General features: G+C 35.6%; 1 protein-coding gene across 1 annotated transcript; it reads left to right on the top strand.

Annotated features, from left to right (window-relative positions):
* The first annotated feature begins 2,396 nt into the window (after positions 1–2,396).
* Positions 2,397–15,229, top strand: LOC102659903 (uncharacterized). The gene is made up of 10 exons (XM_041007207.1): positions 2,397–2,654; positions 3,524–3,566; positions 4,381–4,465; positions 4,806–4,857; positions 4,942–4,962; positions 9,863–9,916; positions 11,458–11,508; positions 11,726–11,788; positions 13,908–14,180; positions 15,176–15,229. The coding sequence occupies exons 1-10, from the start codon at positions 2,397–2,399 to the stop codon at positions 15,227–15,229; spliced, it is 954 nt and encodes a 317-aa protein (XP_040863141.1).
* Positions 15,230–16,911: the final 1,682 nt, after the last annotated feature.

Here is a 16,911-nt window from a genome sequence, read left to right as displayed (position 1 = left end):
ATGTATTCTTCCTCCGGTGTCCCTTGATAATCAAAGAATCGAGAGATTTTGAAGATCCACCCTAATGGATCATGGCTGTTGAACCGTGGGACGTCAAGCTTGACTGGGGGACGTTGGTGAGGATGATGAGATGGGGATGGAGGTGGAGCCATGTTAGAAAAACGCTCACACATGGCGTCAACTTTGCTGGCCAGCTCGGAGTGTTTCATGGCGAGGGTGGAGATGGCTTCTTCGAGTCGATCAGTGGTGGTACGGCGGGTTCCGTGTTCCGCCATGGTAGTAGGTCGGACCAGCTGTTAAGAGCAGAGGAGAGAGAGAGAGATAACTACACTAAGCTAATACTGGGAAATGATTTCTCTGCTTTATTCATGAGTGAGCTTTCCTTTTATACACGGGTCTTACATTGCTATGGCTTGCAATGGCAGCAACTACCTTGCGATAACAGAATAACGGCCCTATTGTAACTAACAAACGGTATCCCTAACTAACTGGTATCCATGCATACGCATGCATGACCCTGCATGGTACCAGCTCACACGTAGTCTTCAAGGTGTTTAGGGCGCGAGACTTCTCTTCGTGGTTGCTCTGTCGGGATGCCTTCATTTCTGGTGCTAACAAAAACCCATTGTTGTATTGCTTTAAGGAGAGAACTGTTTAAGAAAAGTATTGACAATTTTGAATGCTTTAGGGTTTGAATGTTATGTGTTGGTGCTAGTGCTTGTAGCCATGAATATATATAGACAAAGGAATATGTAAGAAACCAATGGCTGCATGAATTGTTGGTGAATGAGGGCTATGAGATAAGATAGTAGTTAAGATAAAGTATATAAAAAGAAATCAAAGTGGATCATATTAACAATTATTAACGGGGTAGGGGCAATGAACTTAATGCGTGCAAATTTTAGGCTGGTGCCGGTTAGAATTTTCCGTACATAAAAAATGTGGTTCATAGGGCCTCATGATCATGTATTTGGTATTGGTTTTCTTTTTGCCTCCCAAAACTTATTCAGAGCTGTCAATCTGTCACTGTAATATTTAGTACATGGTAGATATATATATCAATAGAACTGTCAGCTTACAATTATTTGATGAAACATGTGAGATGTCCTAAGCATATCGACCATTGGATTAGCTACATCACAATGCATGAACAAACATTAGGTTCTCATGTGGTAATTTGTTGGCCATTATCTCTGAAGGTGAGGTATGGATTCCTATTAATCTTCCTAATCCTTGAAAGAGACATCTGAGACAATACCATTTGATTCTTTCTCCCTCAACATCACGGCGACCAACTGTGGAATTGGATTGCATAGGTCTTATACATTATATATACACAATTTCTTGGGTTCCCAAGCAACAAAAGCCATCCCATTCCTGAAGTATCTGAACTCAAATATTTCTTTCATGTTCAAGACCTTTATAGTCATTATATTATTTGTTGTGTGGAGCAACTGAAAACAATAGGTTTCCGCATACATGGTATTATTAGGTGGGCTTCGTTTTCTACAACCCCAAGCAGCCTCGAAAAGTTTTGAACTACAAAAGGCTATCTTGCAGTCTATGTTGGAGATAAGATGAGACAGTTCATGATTCCAATATCATACTTGAACCAACCTTTAATTATTTCAACAATAACTTAGTCATGCAGAAGAGCAATTTGGATATGATCATCCAATGGGTGGTCTAACAATACCATGTGAGGAGGATGAGTTCCTAAACGTTACTTCTCACTTGAATGAGCTGTAACTCATGCTAATGTAGACTGAGATAGATTAGATAAGGCAAATTTGTACAGACGTATGATATTTTCTTTTATTGTGAGGATTTTCTACTTTCACTACAAGAAAAATGACATATGCCTACAAACACTTCTACCTACATGTTTAATCTAGTGTAGGTAAAGCCTAGGAAAAACTTTTACCTACAAATACTCATAGTAAGTAAAATCAAAGACTTATACCTATAGTTGTTTGGTGTAGGAAAAACTCAATAAAAAAAATCAACCTACAAATAATGAGTGTATGTAAAAAACTGTGTAAGTAAAATCTTGAAAAACTTATACCTACAATCATTTGGTGTAGCTAAAATTACTCTTATTATATAAATAAAATTATTTTTTATAGCAAATATATGATAATAGTTTTCTTAACACATTAAATGTCTTTTGACACACTACAATACAACCACAACCATATTTTTTCTGTAATATAAAAGTTTTCTGACTCACCAAAACTGCAATTTCAAAGTCTTTACATTCCAAAGCACATTTTATTTTCTTCTCTCTGCGATGGTCTGAGGATTTCTCCAAAGTGGTCGATGACGGGCTGAAGCTCTCTAAGCGCATATACTTCGGGAAGGACTGGGTGGTGTCCCAGCCGAAGCACCCGCCGCCGATGGCACGCTCGGCCACCGCGTTCCTCCCCTCGGCGCCGATGGTCTACGCGGTGATCTCCGATCCAGGGATCGTAGACAACCCCGACATCCCGAGCTACCAACCGCACGTGTACGGAAGGTGTGATCCTCCAGCGCTGATTCCGCTTCAAATGAACGCGAGAAATGTACACAACCCAGTGAACCAACCTGAATGGCGCTCACCGGGCACTGACACTGGTCTCGAAGGTCTGTTTCTCTCTTCTTTCCGTTCTGTTAGGGTTTCCTTAATGTTGAAGTTAGGGGTTTTGTTTCTCTCTTTCTAATTAGGGTTTTTGATTTTTGGTGTAGAATCGATGTGGCATTTGACTTTGGTTTTGTTATTTTGCTGCTTGAGTTATTTATCTCGTATCACTGATTGTTGAATTCGGTCAACTCGATCCATGCTTTCGTTCTTCATTGTTGATTGTTTATGTTGGAAGATGTTGTAATGAGTTGATGTTGTGATAGAATATTAGGCTAAGAACCATAGTTGAAATTGGAAATAACATAATTGAAGGAAAATCCTAGTTAAAGCTGAGATCATAACTAAGAGGAAACATCAAGCTTTATTTTTTCCTTACCCTTTATTTCTGATCTTCAGGAAACAAAAAAATTTGTCTACATTTGTCAAAATTTGGGTTTGAGCCCTCCTCTCTGATTCAGGAGAGTGGTAGAGGATGAAATAATGGACTTAAATTACTAACTGTAAATCAGTAAATGCCTGATTGATACTAAATACTAATACAAATGAAAAATGGAGCACATTGATCCATTTATTAGATTCTGTTTACTTACTAATGAGATATGGAGAAGTGGATAGATATTTTTTCAGACTCCATTTGGCTACAATTCTTTGCAATAAGAATATTATATCACCTTGCCATTGTCTTTTAGCCAGCCTATCCTTAAATTTAATTTTTAGTCTTCTTGGATTTTTTGGAAATCATATTAGGTCTTCAGAATTACTGGTTTGGTATTACTGTGTGTTAGTGTAATACCTTTCTGTAGACACTAGATTGGAGCCTATTATCTCTTGCATTTCTCCATGTGTTCCTTTCTTCAGAATCACAAAATGATAGAATAATTCTTTTCTGCAGACAATAGATAGGAAGTAAGAAGCTTGTCTTCTACCAATCTATATATCAGAAATGGTGGGCAATTGCATGCTTCTTTAATTGTCATATAACTCTGTCCATATGCTGGTTGTTCAATCTTTTTATGTTTAAGAATGTGAGCAAGAAAAGAATTCACGGAATTATGCTGTAGAATTGTCATTATTATTAGTTGTCACTTATTTCATTCCTTATGAAATATTCTGTCGCATGCTTTCTAATTTGATCATTTTGTTATCATACTGAAATGGGCATTCAGTTACTGATGCCCAATGGATCCATGTAACTTTTTCTTCTTTCCTGAAAATTTTGCTTCTAGTCTAGTCATGTTCATGCGTATCAGATTATTTGGATTTGGAAAATTAGTTGTATTTCATGTATTCTACTGCTTTTCAAATTCAGAAAAAAGATGTCATAGTTTATCCTTTTGAAAATGAAGTCTAAGAAAAAACTATGATTCATGTTGATGAATTAACAGTGGGAGAGAATATGGATGTGAAATTTTCTTTTGGAGAAGGTTCTTTGTTCGGGTTTGATTCTTGGGAGGGGGTGACACAAGGTGAACATATTTTTTAATGAAGGAGTGGAGAAAACAAACCTAGGAAAGAGTAATTAATAAATAATGATTTTTTTTTGTATAAGAGAGAGAAATGCTTATTGTCATGAGGTACAAAAAAGTAAATTATCTTTTGTTATTGTGACATAGGCTAAAGATCCAAGATTGGTGTCAAATGTCAATGCTTTTTTTTTTTGTACATCTTAAAGCTTAGTATAGCAAAAACAAATCTATCGACACAAATTTGTCGGATGCTTAGCCATAAGATACTAATTTTGTGGTTAAACTTTGTGTCAGGTATTGGAGATGCATGCAAACATTCGGGCATTAGAAACTTTATTAAGGAACTAAGCAAGTGGTCTGGTTCACCAGGATACTGCTTGTACGTTTTTGCTAAATTTCTTGATATTTATTACATTTGTTTGAGCAGTATTTACCATTTGGTTGTAAGTCCTTATCCTAAATCATAATAAGGGCCTAGTAAATAGTAATCTTGGTTCCTATCTGTTAGGGGTAGGAGGAAGTTGTGCAAAATATTTTGGAATACATCTGAAAATAATTATATATATATATATATATATATATAACAAATTTTATCACCTTTGTTCTTTAATAACCTGAAAAGTAGATATTTTACTTGAGCACTTCTTTTACCCTGAAAGAATATTTCATTAAAGATAATAATAAATCCTTAATGTTATATGTACTTGATCTATCTGTAGAGAAATTGGAAATGGATCCTGGGATTCTTGGACTAAGCCTCTATTAAAACAGGTGATTCTTGAATGTTGTGTTTCCATGATGCTGATGTTTGGTGTTTGACAATTTAGTAACCATCTATTTACTCTGTCCATGCAGACATCTATTGCCTGTGAGAAGGTGGTGAACTTGTTTGGTAATTTTCTGTTCCAGTAGTTTAATCATAATTTGCTTTTGCATGAGTTTTTGTTTCCATTGTTGAAATATAAACTTGATTTGGGCCTAAATTAGTTATTTGGTTCCTTGGACTTAGTTATTTTGGGCTTAAGTAATTATGGGTCATGTTTCTAGAGAATTCTTGTAGTGTTTGGAGTGTCTAGATATTTCTTATGGTTGTAATATTCTCTAGAATACTCTTTGGATCTCTAGAGTTGAGAACTCTCTAGAATTAGTGTGTCTAGAGTTCTCCTTAGAGTAGTATAAATAGAGATGTAATCCTACACATTTGTATCAAGCAAAAATACAAAGTTCTCTCCTCCATAAAGAATTCTCCTTCCTATCAAGTTTCTATTCAAAGTCTCCAATATTCCTAAACACTTTTCCTAAACATAAAAAGCCTTATTTCCAACAAATTGGTATCAGAGCTTCAAGATCCTCAAAAGATGGCGAATGGAGGTTTTCCTTTCCAAATGCCGATGCTCACAAAGAACAACTATGATATTTGGAGTATCAAGATGAAGGCGCTACTAGGAGCTCAAGATGTGTGGGATATCGTAGAGAATGGCTTCGAGGAGCAAGATGAAGCCTCGCTAAGCCAAGGTGTAAAGGAGACGTTGAAGGAGTCAAGAAAGAGAAACAAGAAAGCTCTCTTTCTCATTTATCAATTGGTGGATGAAGATACATTTGAGAAGATATTCAACACAACGACGGCCAAAGAAGCATGGGATAAGCTTCAAACTTGCAACAAAGGAGTTGAGCAGGTAAAAAAGATTCGTCTTCAAACTCTTAGAGGTGACTTTGAGCGTTTGTTTATGGAGGAGTCCGAGTCAATTTCTGATTATTTTTCTCGAGTATTGGCCATAGTCAATCAACTTAAAAGAAATGGTGAAGATGTTGATGAGGTGAAGGTCATGGAAAAAATACTTCGAACTTTAAATCCAAGTTTTGACTTCATTGTTACCAACATTGAAGAAAACAAGGATTTAAAGACCATGACTATTGAGCAACTCATGGGTTCCTTACAAGCATACGAAGAAAAACAAAAGAGAAAAATTAAACAAAAGGAGGCTACGGAGCAACTACTACAACTCAACGTAAAGGAAGCAAACTATGCAAATTACAAGAGTCAAAGAGGACGAGGTCGCGGCCAAGATCGTGGACGTGGACGAGGACATGGAGGAGAAGGAAGAGGTGGTTACAACAACCACTCCAACAAATTCAACAATGGAGAAAGAAGTTGGAATCCACAAGTAACAAGAGGTCGTGGAAGAGGAAATTCATGGTCGAGGTATGACAAATCACAAATCAAGTGCTTCAATTGCAACAAGATTGGTCACTACGCATCCGAGTGTAGATTCTCGAAGAAGGTTGAAGAGAAAGCTAACTTTGTAGAAGAAAAAGGCGGAGAAGAAGAAACTTTGCTACTCGCGTGCCAAAACAAATTTCAAGGGAAAAGAAACAAGTGGTACCTCGACACCGGCGCAAGCAACCACATGTGCGGCGATCAAAGCTTGTTCGTGGAGATCAATGAAGCGGCAACTGGCGATGTCTTATTTGGAGACGACTCAAAGATACCAGTCAAAGACAAAGGTAAAATTCTCATACGTTTGAAGAATGGGAGTCATCAATTCATATCCAATGTCTACTATGTGCCCAACATGAAGAATAATATTTTGAGCTTGGGACAATTATTAGAGAAAGGCTATGACATCCATTTGAAAGAACATAGTCTTTTCTTAAGAGATTGTAGACATAACTTGATTGCTAAGGTGCCTATGTCAAAGAATAGAATGTTCCTCTTGAACATTCAAAATGATGTGGCAAAGTGTCTCAAGGCTTGCTATACCGACTCTTCGTGGCTATGGCATCTACGATTCGGGCACCTCAACTTCGACGGTCTAGAACGTTTAGCAAAGAAGGAGATGGTGACAGGCTTGCCTAGCATCAACCACCCAGACCAACTTTGCGAAGGATGTCTAATTGGGAAGCAATTTCGTAAAAGTTTTCCAAAGGAATCAACAACAAGAGCAACAAAGCCGCTAGAGCTCATACACACCGATGTCTGTGGACCAATCAAACCTAATTCATTTGGTAAGAATAAGTACTTTCTCCTCTTTATTGATGATTATTCCAGAAAAACCTTGGTCTATTTCTTGAAGGAGAAATCAGAAGTGTTTGGAAACTTTAAGAAGTTCGAAGCCCTCGTGGAGAAAGAAAGTGGTCTTTCCATCAAGGCCATGAGATCTGATCGAGGAGGAGAGTTCACTTCAAATAAGTTCAACAAATATTGTGAAGACCATGGAATCCGTCGCCCACTGACAGTGCCAAGATCGCCACAACAAAATGGAGTAGCAGAGAGAAAGAACCGGACCATACTTAACATGGTGCGAAGCATGCTCAAGAGCAAGAAGATGCCGAAGGAGTTTTGGGCTAAAGCAGTGGCATGTGCAGTTTACCTAACAAACCGTTCCCCAACAAGAAGCGTGCATGAGAAGACACCACAAGAAGCATGGAGTGGAAGGAAGCCCGGGATCTCTCACCTCAAAGTGTTTGGAAGCATTGCCTATACCCATGTTCCAGACGAAAAGAGGACAAAGCTCGATGATAAAAGTGAGAAGTACGTGTTTGTGGGTTACGACTCAAGATCCAAGGGATACAAGCTCTATAATCCAAATAGTAGAAAGATCGTCATAAGTCGCGACGTGGAGTTCGACGAAGAAGATTGTTGGGATTGGAGTGTTCAAGAAGATAAGTATGATTTTATTCCTTATTTTGAAGAAAATGATGAAATTGAACAACCAATCATAGAGGAACATATTACACCACCTGCCTCAACGACACCAAGGCTGGATGAAACAAGTTCAAGTGAGAGGACACCGCGACTAAGGAGCATTGAAGAGATTTATGAGGTAACCAAAAACCTAAACGACATTAACCTCTTTTGTCTTTTTGGTGATTGTGAGCCTCTAAGCTATCAAGAAGCAGCGGAAAACATAAAGTGGAAAGACGCCATGGACGAAGAAATCAAGTCAATCACGAAGAATGATACGTGGGAACTTACTACACTTCCACGAGGACACAAAGCAACCGGAGTAAGATGGGTGTACAAGGCAAAGAAGAATGCTAAAGGAGATGTGGAGAGATACAAAGCAAGATTGGTGGCTAAAGGCTATAGTCAAAGACAAGGAATTGACTATGATGAGGTATTTGCTCCTGTTGCTCGTCTTGAAACTATTAGACTGATCATTTCTTTGGAAGCCCAAAATAAATGGAAGATCTATCAAATGTATGTGAAGTCAGCCTTCTTGAATGATTTTCTCGAAGAAGAAGTCTATATTGAGCAACCACTGGGCTATGAAGTAAAAGGGCAAGAAGAAAAAGTCTTGAAGTTGAAGAAGGCGTTGTACGGTCTCAAGCAAGCACTGAGAGCTTGGAATGTTCGAATCGACAAGTACTTTCAAGACAAGAACTTCATCAAGTGTCCATATGAGCATGCACTCTATATCAAAGCGCAAAGTGGAGATATTTTGATTGTGTGTTTGTATGTAGATGACTTGATCTTTACAGGGAACAATCCAAGCATGTTCGAAGAGTTCAAGAAAGATATGTCAAATGAATTTAAGATGACGGATATGGGGCTCATGGCATAATATCTCAACATTGAAGTAAAACAAGAAGACAAAGGAATTTTCATCACCCAAGAAGGCTATGCCAAAGAAGTCTTTAAGATGTTCAAGATGGATGACACCAATCCAGTTGGCACCCCGATGGAATGTGGCAGCAAGTTGAGCAAGCATGAAAAATGAGAGAATGTGGATCCAACTCTTTACAAAAGTTTGGTTGGAAGTTTACGTTACTTGACATGTACAAGGCCGGATATTCTCTATGCTGTAGGAGTAGTAAGTCGCTACATGGAAGCTCCAACCACAACTCACTTCAAGGCGGAAAAGAGAATCCTTCGATACATCAAAGGTACAACAAACTTTGGCTTGCACTATTACTCTTCTGACAGCGATTGGAGTGGAGACTTGAATGATAGAAAGAGCACTACTGGTTTTGTATTCTTTATGGGAGATACTGCTTTCACTTGGATGTCAAAGAAGCAACCAATAGTCACACTATCAACTTGTGAAGCCGAGTATGTCGCTGCCACATCATGCGTTTGTCATGCAATTTGGCTAAGGAACTTGTTGAAAGAGTTAAAAATGCCACAAGAAAAACCTATGGAAATATGTGTTGACAATAAATCAGCACTCGCTTTGGCAAATAATCCAGTCTTTCATGAAAGAAGTAAGCACATCGACACCCGTTACCACTTCATAAGAGAATGCATTGAGAAGAAAGAGGTAAAGTTGAAGTATGTGATGTCTCAAGATCAAGCTGCCAACATTTTCACAAAGCCACTCAAGTTGGAAACTTTCGTGAAGCTAAGGAGTATGCTTGGAGTAACAAATCAAGTTTAAGGGGGGATGTTGAAATATAAACTTGATTTGGGCCTAAATTAATTATTTGGTTCCTTGGACTTAGTTATTTTGGGCTTAAGTAATTATGGGTCATGTTTCTAGAGAATTCTTGTAGTGTTTGGAGTGTCTAGATATTTCTTATGGTTGTAATATTCTCTAGAATACTCTTTGGATCTCTAGAGTTGAGAACTCTCTAGAATTAGTGTGTCTAGAGTTCTCCTTAGAGTAGTATAAATAGAGATGTAATCCTATACATTTGTATCAAGCAAAAATACAAAGTTCTCTCCTCCATAAAGAATTCTCTTTCCTATCAAGTTTCTATTCAAAGTCTCCAATATTCCTAAACACTTTTCCTAAACATAAAAAGCCTTATTTCCAACATCCATCTTATTCTATAGGTAAAGAAGATGAGTGATCTAGGTCAGGGTTACAACATTGTGGGACTTTCTCAGGTAAGTAAATACTATGCAATAGTAATTTTATTTTAATTTAGACATTTTCTTGCAATTGGTGTTGTGATTGTGATGATGTTGATTTACCCTTTGATGTTTCTGTAACCAATGCCATTTTTTCTGTGAACTTTGTAAAATACAACGATGCTATATTACATATGCTTTTTTCGGGGAACAGTGAAAGCTTGCAAGAATCTAATATTTACAGGGGTTAAATTGACAGATCTATGTATATATTTATGTTTCTATATGTAGAAATTCCAGATTCTTTCGAGTATTTGTTTTTATACATAATTAGTATTTTGAAATATATGGCAAAGATGGAAAGGAAGATGAGCCATGAAAACCTGTTGCGATCTAACCTTAGGCAGTGAAGAACTTCCATTAGGAAAGGTGTGATGACCATGCATTTCATTTTATCTGCGCAAAACTGGCTACATTGAAATAAAATAAGGAATATTTGTTTGATACATAAAGAAAAGAGATACAAATAAATTGTTGATGAAATAATATTTTTTGTCCTTTATTTTTTTTTAACTAAAACTTGTTTTGGTCCTTTATATTTTAAAAGATTTATTTTGATCCTTTAAATGTCAAATTTGAGTTAATGTTGTCGTTCCGAAACAATAGTCATTTTTTATTTTGGGCACAATTTGTAACCTTTTTTTTATTAATTCAAGACGTGAAACTTGTCCTATTAGATTCACCTAATACCTTCATGGAAACTATGGAACCTAATCAAAAAGGTCATACTATGGAGAAAATCACATGAAAAGTGAGTCTCCTGAGTAACTAGAAAATAATTTTATATTAAATTTTTCAGTTTTTTGGCTGCTCATGTTACTAATTTTTCACACAATTTTCACCATGTTTGTAGCCCTTTTTGGCTCAAACATTAGTTGGGTGTTTTCATGTAGAAGAATCAAATGGAACAAGTTTAATGTCTTGAATAAGTAAAAGAAAGGGTTCAAAATCGTGCCCCAAAACAAAAATGGTCATTGTTTCATAAGGACAACATTAAGTGAAATTTGAGAGTTAAAGGACCAAAATGAGTTTTTAAGAAGATAGAAGACCAAGAATATATTTTAGCCCAAATTATAAAAAAAGTACATTTGTGTTCTTGGCTTTTGATACGGGTCAACGCTCATGGCATTTTTTGTTTTAACTTCCACAAACACATCTAAGTGATTGCTTCTGAATATTAATGACATATTTCTTTGACCATGTAGCTTGATCTTTCCACCACATGTATTCATTAGAACTTTCTGTTATTAACATGGACATGTGTGGGCCTTAGAAACAGAAACAAATTTTCAAAATTATTGCACTGATTTTAGCCTATTAATTCTTATTCTAAAATTTGGGATTTTAAATATAAATATTTCTGGTTTTTTTCCGATAAGGAAATATTTCTGATCTTAATTTCTCCACCTGTATGTTTTTACTTCTGTTTTATAACTTTTAATACCGTGTTAGTGAACTTTCAGTTTTTGACTTAGTTTTTCCTATATTAACAGCATATTGGTTCTTTTGGTTGTCAGGGAAACTTGATTGGTAGAGGAATAATTGAATTTTGTGATGGAGCACCTCCTGTAAGAACTAACTTTATGATCATATGATATTGCATTTTTATTACTTTTAAAGTTAGAAGAAATCTTGACATTGCATTTTAGTGTGGTTCTTTTATGGAGAACTCTTTTTCCTTGAATACATTCTTTATGTTTTTGTAGCTCTTATTTATTATTCTATTTGTACCATATTTTAATTCAATGTAGTGTATTATATTTTTATTCTTTGTTTGTGATACAGGTTAAGAATTTTATATCGCTGGGAGGTCCACATGCTGGTACCGCTTCTATTCCATTATGTGGAGTATGTGCTTGTTCTACTACTGCGCTTAGAAAGTCTCTGCAATTCCTCTATATTCTATTTGTCTTTTGTTAAGGTTAAGTTGGGTAAACATCGTAGATGAACTTCATTCAGCAGATGTTGGCTTTTTATATAGAAATGCCGATACTAATGAAGCATTCTTTCATCAATATGTTTTATTATTAAGTGTAATAGACAAAGTTGCCTGACCAGATAAATAAGCAGCAGTTTTCAAATTATTCTATTTGTCATAGACATTGCTATCAATCAGGAAATTGCATGTTTAGAATGGATCTCAATGAATATGTAAATTAATAACAAAGAATGGGAGGATATACTTGTTTTTAATGTCCTTTGGAAGGATAAAATGAAATAATATTTTGTGAACAACAAAATGAGTGAGGTTGGAATGTGAGCATGTGGCTTGATCCTGCATATTTTTGTTGAACTGCATTTAATTGAATCAGCAGTTGCTTTGGTTGTTGCCTCCTGCTTTGTACATCTTTACTTTTTCCCCTATATGCCAGGGAACCAAACCCTTCAAAGCTAGTTTCCCATAGTCTGCCCACTCTCCTGCATTTTTTTTAAATCTCAGAATGGAGATCATTTTATTCTCCCTTTCCATTCTTGGCAAGAAACCTTCATTACCTGGGTTCCTAAAATGGGCAGCTCTATAAAAGGTTTAGGATGGTTTTGCTGCCCCCCTTAGATTGGTTTTAATTGATTACAAGATTTTGATAGGATCTTATATTTTTCTTGTGGGGAATTTTGTAGGAAAGTTAGTTTTAGGCTTAGAGTGCTTCTATTATTGGATGACAAACTTTGAATGCAGTGTTTACAGCCAATGGTGTTGCGGATGATTTAAGAGGAAACAAGGGAAAGATCTATAGTTTTTTGGTTTGGAGTTTTTTAGAAGGACCATGATGGATGACTTGGAGTTACTTTTGAGTTTTGAAGCATGGACACTCCTGCTTGAGATGTCGATCATGTTTCCAACACCAACACCTACGTTTCCAAATAAAAAATAATCTTTTGTCAGTTCAGACACTTGAGAGATGACATTTCTGTATATCTTGATACTTTAGCCGATGCCTCCATATGGCAGCTAGATTCATCAAGGAAGTTAGTATTACAACAACAGCAAAGCCTCATCCCAATAGGTGTCATCGGCTACATGGATCAATGATGTCATTCGGTTTGGTTAAAAAACAAAGGTTCAAGATTATTGTTTACCATGAGATCTCACTTGATGACTTCAAAGTCCTTCTTGGCCTCCTTTTTTTCATGGGACTAAAATATGCAATCTATATTCTCATTGTTGGTTCCTCTCCTGGCCTTCTCACATGACTAAAAACTATGTAACCAAGGAAATTTGTATTTGTTGGAGAGTCGCCTTAATTGTAGTTACCCTTAACTTGCCTTAATTGCGGTCACACCTAGCTCGCCTTAATTGCATTCACTTTGGGCGTTGCTTTAAATTGTAGCCTCAAGGGTGGTGCTTAGTCCCACAAAGATTAGAGATATGGCTTAAATAGAGATTATAAAGCTTGAACAATTCTCACCTTACAAGCTGGTTTTGTAGGATCGAGTTAGCCCGTAATCCCAAATTTTAAGATGGTGTGTAAGCTTATCCTAGATCCATTGTTGGGCCACATGATGTTAATCTATAGATTGAAATCAGGTGCAAAATTTTTTGGCTTGCTACCCTGCATTATAATTTTATATGGAATCAACATGATCTTTTTATTATACTATGTCAATAAATAATAAGCATACTATTGCAATAAGTAATTTATACCCTATCCAATGGTAGGTACTCCATTCTCATTTTCAAAATTATTTTATTTGCTTGGCAAGTCCTTTTTACTGCATGTGGTAGACCATGAAATATCGATCTGTGCAAAAAAAGAAGTAACTTGGAAAAAAAGAAACAAAGTGACTTAGACAAAAAAATTTTGTTGATAACTCCAGACCAATCAATCAAATATTTTTAATGTTCGTCATATCTGTGATTGAGTAAAAACATTAAAATAATTAAGCTGTTAATTATCTGTAATTTTGTTACAGAGAGTTGTCTTAGCATGATGTTCTAACATGATTTTGTTTCTTTTTTCTTTCCCAGTCTGAGTCATTATGCACCCTTATTGATGTTGTACTCCAATTAGGGATCTACAGCCGGTTTGCCCAAGTTTCGACTTCAATTTTTCACTCTTTTTATTGTATTCAGATCATAATTATGGTCTTCAGAAAAATGGATGTTTGCATGTCTTACGTTCATTTTTTAAATATTTTCCTTTTCAATCTATTAAACAGATGGCTTACTTCCCTTATTTCTTTGTCCAATACTTTGCTGCAGCAAAATCTGGCTCCCAGTGGCTATGTTAAAATACCCATAGTGAGTATAGTCTTGGATTTTTTCAAGTACATTTTGTTTGTTATTATATTTTCATGAAAATTGGTTTTCAATCTTCAAACATTTCAGCCATGCATATATGCAGATTAGATTCCATTGTTTATACTGCAAAAAGTGTGAGAAAACTATGGTTGATAGAATTTGCGACAGAAAACAAAATTGGGAGATGTATGTAATCTGTATTCTGATTATAATCTGAGGGTACATATACATTTATATACAGAAACAGTATTTTAGTATGTGCATTGCAAAGGACAAATTTTATTTGTATATAATTATAATGATAATTCATAATAAATAAATATTTTTAAATTTATATAAATTATAATTATAATAAAAAAATATTTTTAAATATATACAATTTCTTTTGGATTCATAATAAATAATTTAAATTGTGGTATAAGATTATTTTTAAATTGAAATGGATAAGTGGTTAAGAAAATTAAATATAACAGATAAAGATAAAAGAAGAATAGTTTGAGATGATTGAGATATTTTTTGGCTAATTATGGGGATAGTGTGAGAAGCACCTCCCAAGCAGAGAAGAGAGAGAGTATTGAGAATCTCTAGTTAAGAGAGTGAAGAGAGTGAAAGCTTCACTCCAAATTAGGGATTCTAATTTTTAGTGTAGGAGTAGAGATGGTGAGCCACATAATTGGTTCTCTTTTAAATTGGTTGTGATTTATTGTAAGTTTTGAAATTTAAATGGCTCAGGTACTTAGATCAACTTGGAATAGCATCCTACTACAGCACTAAAGTCTATTGCAGGCAGACTTTAATTTGAGGGAACTATGGCCTTCTCAATACCACCACCTTTGCTCCCAATCCTGACTACTACATGTAAGTACTAATTGAAAATTGCAACAAACGAAAAGAGAATACTTTTTTTTCCTTGAAGGTTACTTGAAGATTTCTGGTGATTATTACATCATGTTTGAACATATCTAATCTTTGGTTCTGGCCTTGTTTCTAAACAGTGCAGTTTTGTGGCATCAGTTAATGGGAAAGAAGGTTCTTGCGGTCTCAAGTGATGTTCATATCAAAGACTTTTACCTACAATTAGAAAATGTAAGTAGAAGTTAATGACTTTTACTTACAGTTGAAGATGATAGGTACATATTAAAGACTTTTACCTACAGTTAAGAAATGTAAGTAGAAGAGACTTTTACCTACACACTATACATAGTAGATAAAACCTATAGTGACAGACAATTAGCCGTCATTATACGTCTCCTCAAAGTTAACAGAAGAAACGTCCGTAGAATAAAGTCTATCATACATTTACCTACGGATTTTTTATTTACAGTGACAATTTTTGTCTGTAGGTATAGGTCATTTTTCTTGTATTTGTACATAATTTAAAACCTGTTGCCTGAATGAGAATGCAGCACAAGACATTGTTTAAGAACTTTTTTCTTTTGCCAAATCTCGATTATATATATAACAGTGCGTAACATTACCATATTTAACTTGATATATATCAGCATCAAGCTATCAGCTAATATTAGGGATTAAGTACAGCAATTGTGTTGGAGATATTGACCAACCTGGATAATTCTGTTAATGCTTCCCTTTTTTTATTTTTCAATATATGTCCACATCACATTTGTCCTGAAACAGTTTTCGCTTTATTTTCTATATGATATGTGGCTCATTCAGTTCATGCTTTAAGCAACACAAAGTGACTATATATCTCTAGTTAATTTAGTACTCCCTTCCATTCTATCATCACTCCAACAGCATTATCATTTATCCATTTTCCAAGGGTCATTTATTTTTCCATTTTCCCAAACAAAAATTATTAATTGTTACTTGGGCGGAAAAGCATGGATTGTCAGCACCTTTTTTTTTTTTTTTTAGAGAAATCAACCTTGCTCATACGGGGTAAAGTTAACATTGTAACAATAACAGAAAACACAGGATTTACTTGAGTAGTTGAATTCATTGTCACAACAAAAAAAAAAAATGAAATACTGTGGCTTTTGTCATTCTATAATCTTTCTTTTCCCTCTTTTTCGAGAAACGGATATATTTACAAGTTGAGAAGACCCTATTGTACAAAACGTCTTCACTAATTTATGTCACTTTCCTAGTGTGAGCTTTGTTGTCAATTCAAGCAAGAAGTTATATGTCGGAATACATCTTCACTGCAAGGAATTGTGAGACCGCCCATTGGATGATGATATCCAAAATCTTCCTCAGCTTGACTTAACAAGTCCTGGAATGAAGGTTGGTTCAAGTATGATACAGGAATCACAAACCGCCTCATTTTCTCTCCAACATAGACTGCAAGGTTGCCCTTCGGCAAATCAATGACTTTTGAAGATGCAAATTTGTTTGCAGAAAATGATGTCTTCCTGATTCTAGGTAGACGAAAACCCATTGTTGTATGTGTTGAAACTTGTGAAGAGAGTGTCAAATAAGACTTCTAAAGAAGATGGATGTTTTTGAACTCTAAATTCTATAGGATGTAAATGATTGTTGTTGTGCTAAATCCTTGAAGACATAAATATATATAGAAGAGAGAATATGTAAGAAATCGTTGGCTAGATGTATGATTGTGGGGGGAAGGCAATCAGATGTGTCATGGGACCGACATGGAGACAGCAGGGGCATATGGTGTTGCCTTAGAGGACTTTCTCATGAATTACCTAACATGTTATAGTATGTATAATGTCAAACCCTAGAAATATAATGGTCTATGATCTTTCGC

This window comes from Glycine max, chromosome 12 (genome assembly GCF_000004515.6).
Source record: "Glycine max cultivar Williams 82 chromosome 12, Glycine_max_v4.0, whole genome shotgun sequence".
Classification (NCBI taxonomy): domain Eukaryota; kingdom Viridiplantae; phylum Streptophyta; class Magnoliopsida; order Fabales; family Fabaceae; genus Glycine; species Glycine max.
The sequence above is the reverse complement of the archived record's forward strand: the minus strand, read 5'-3'. Positions and strand labels throughout refer to the sequence as shown.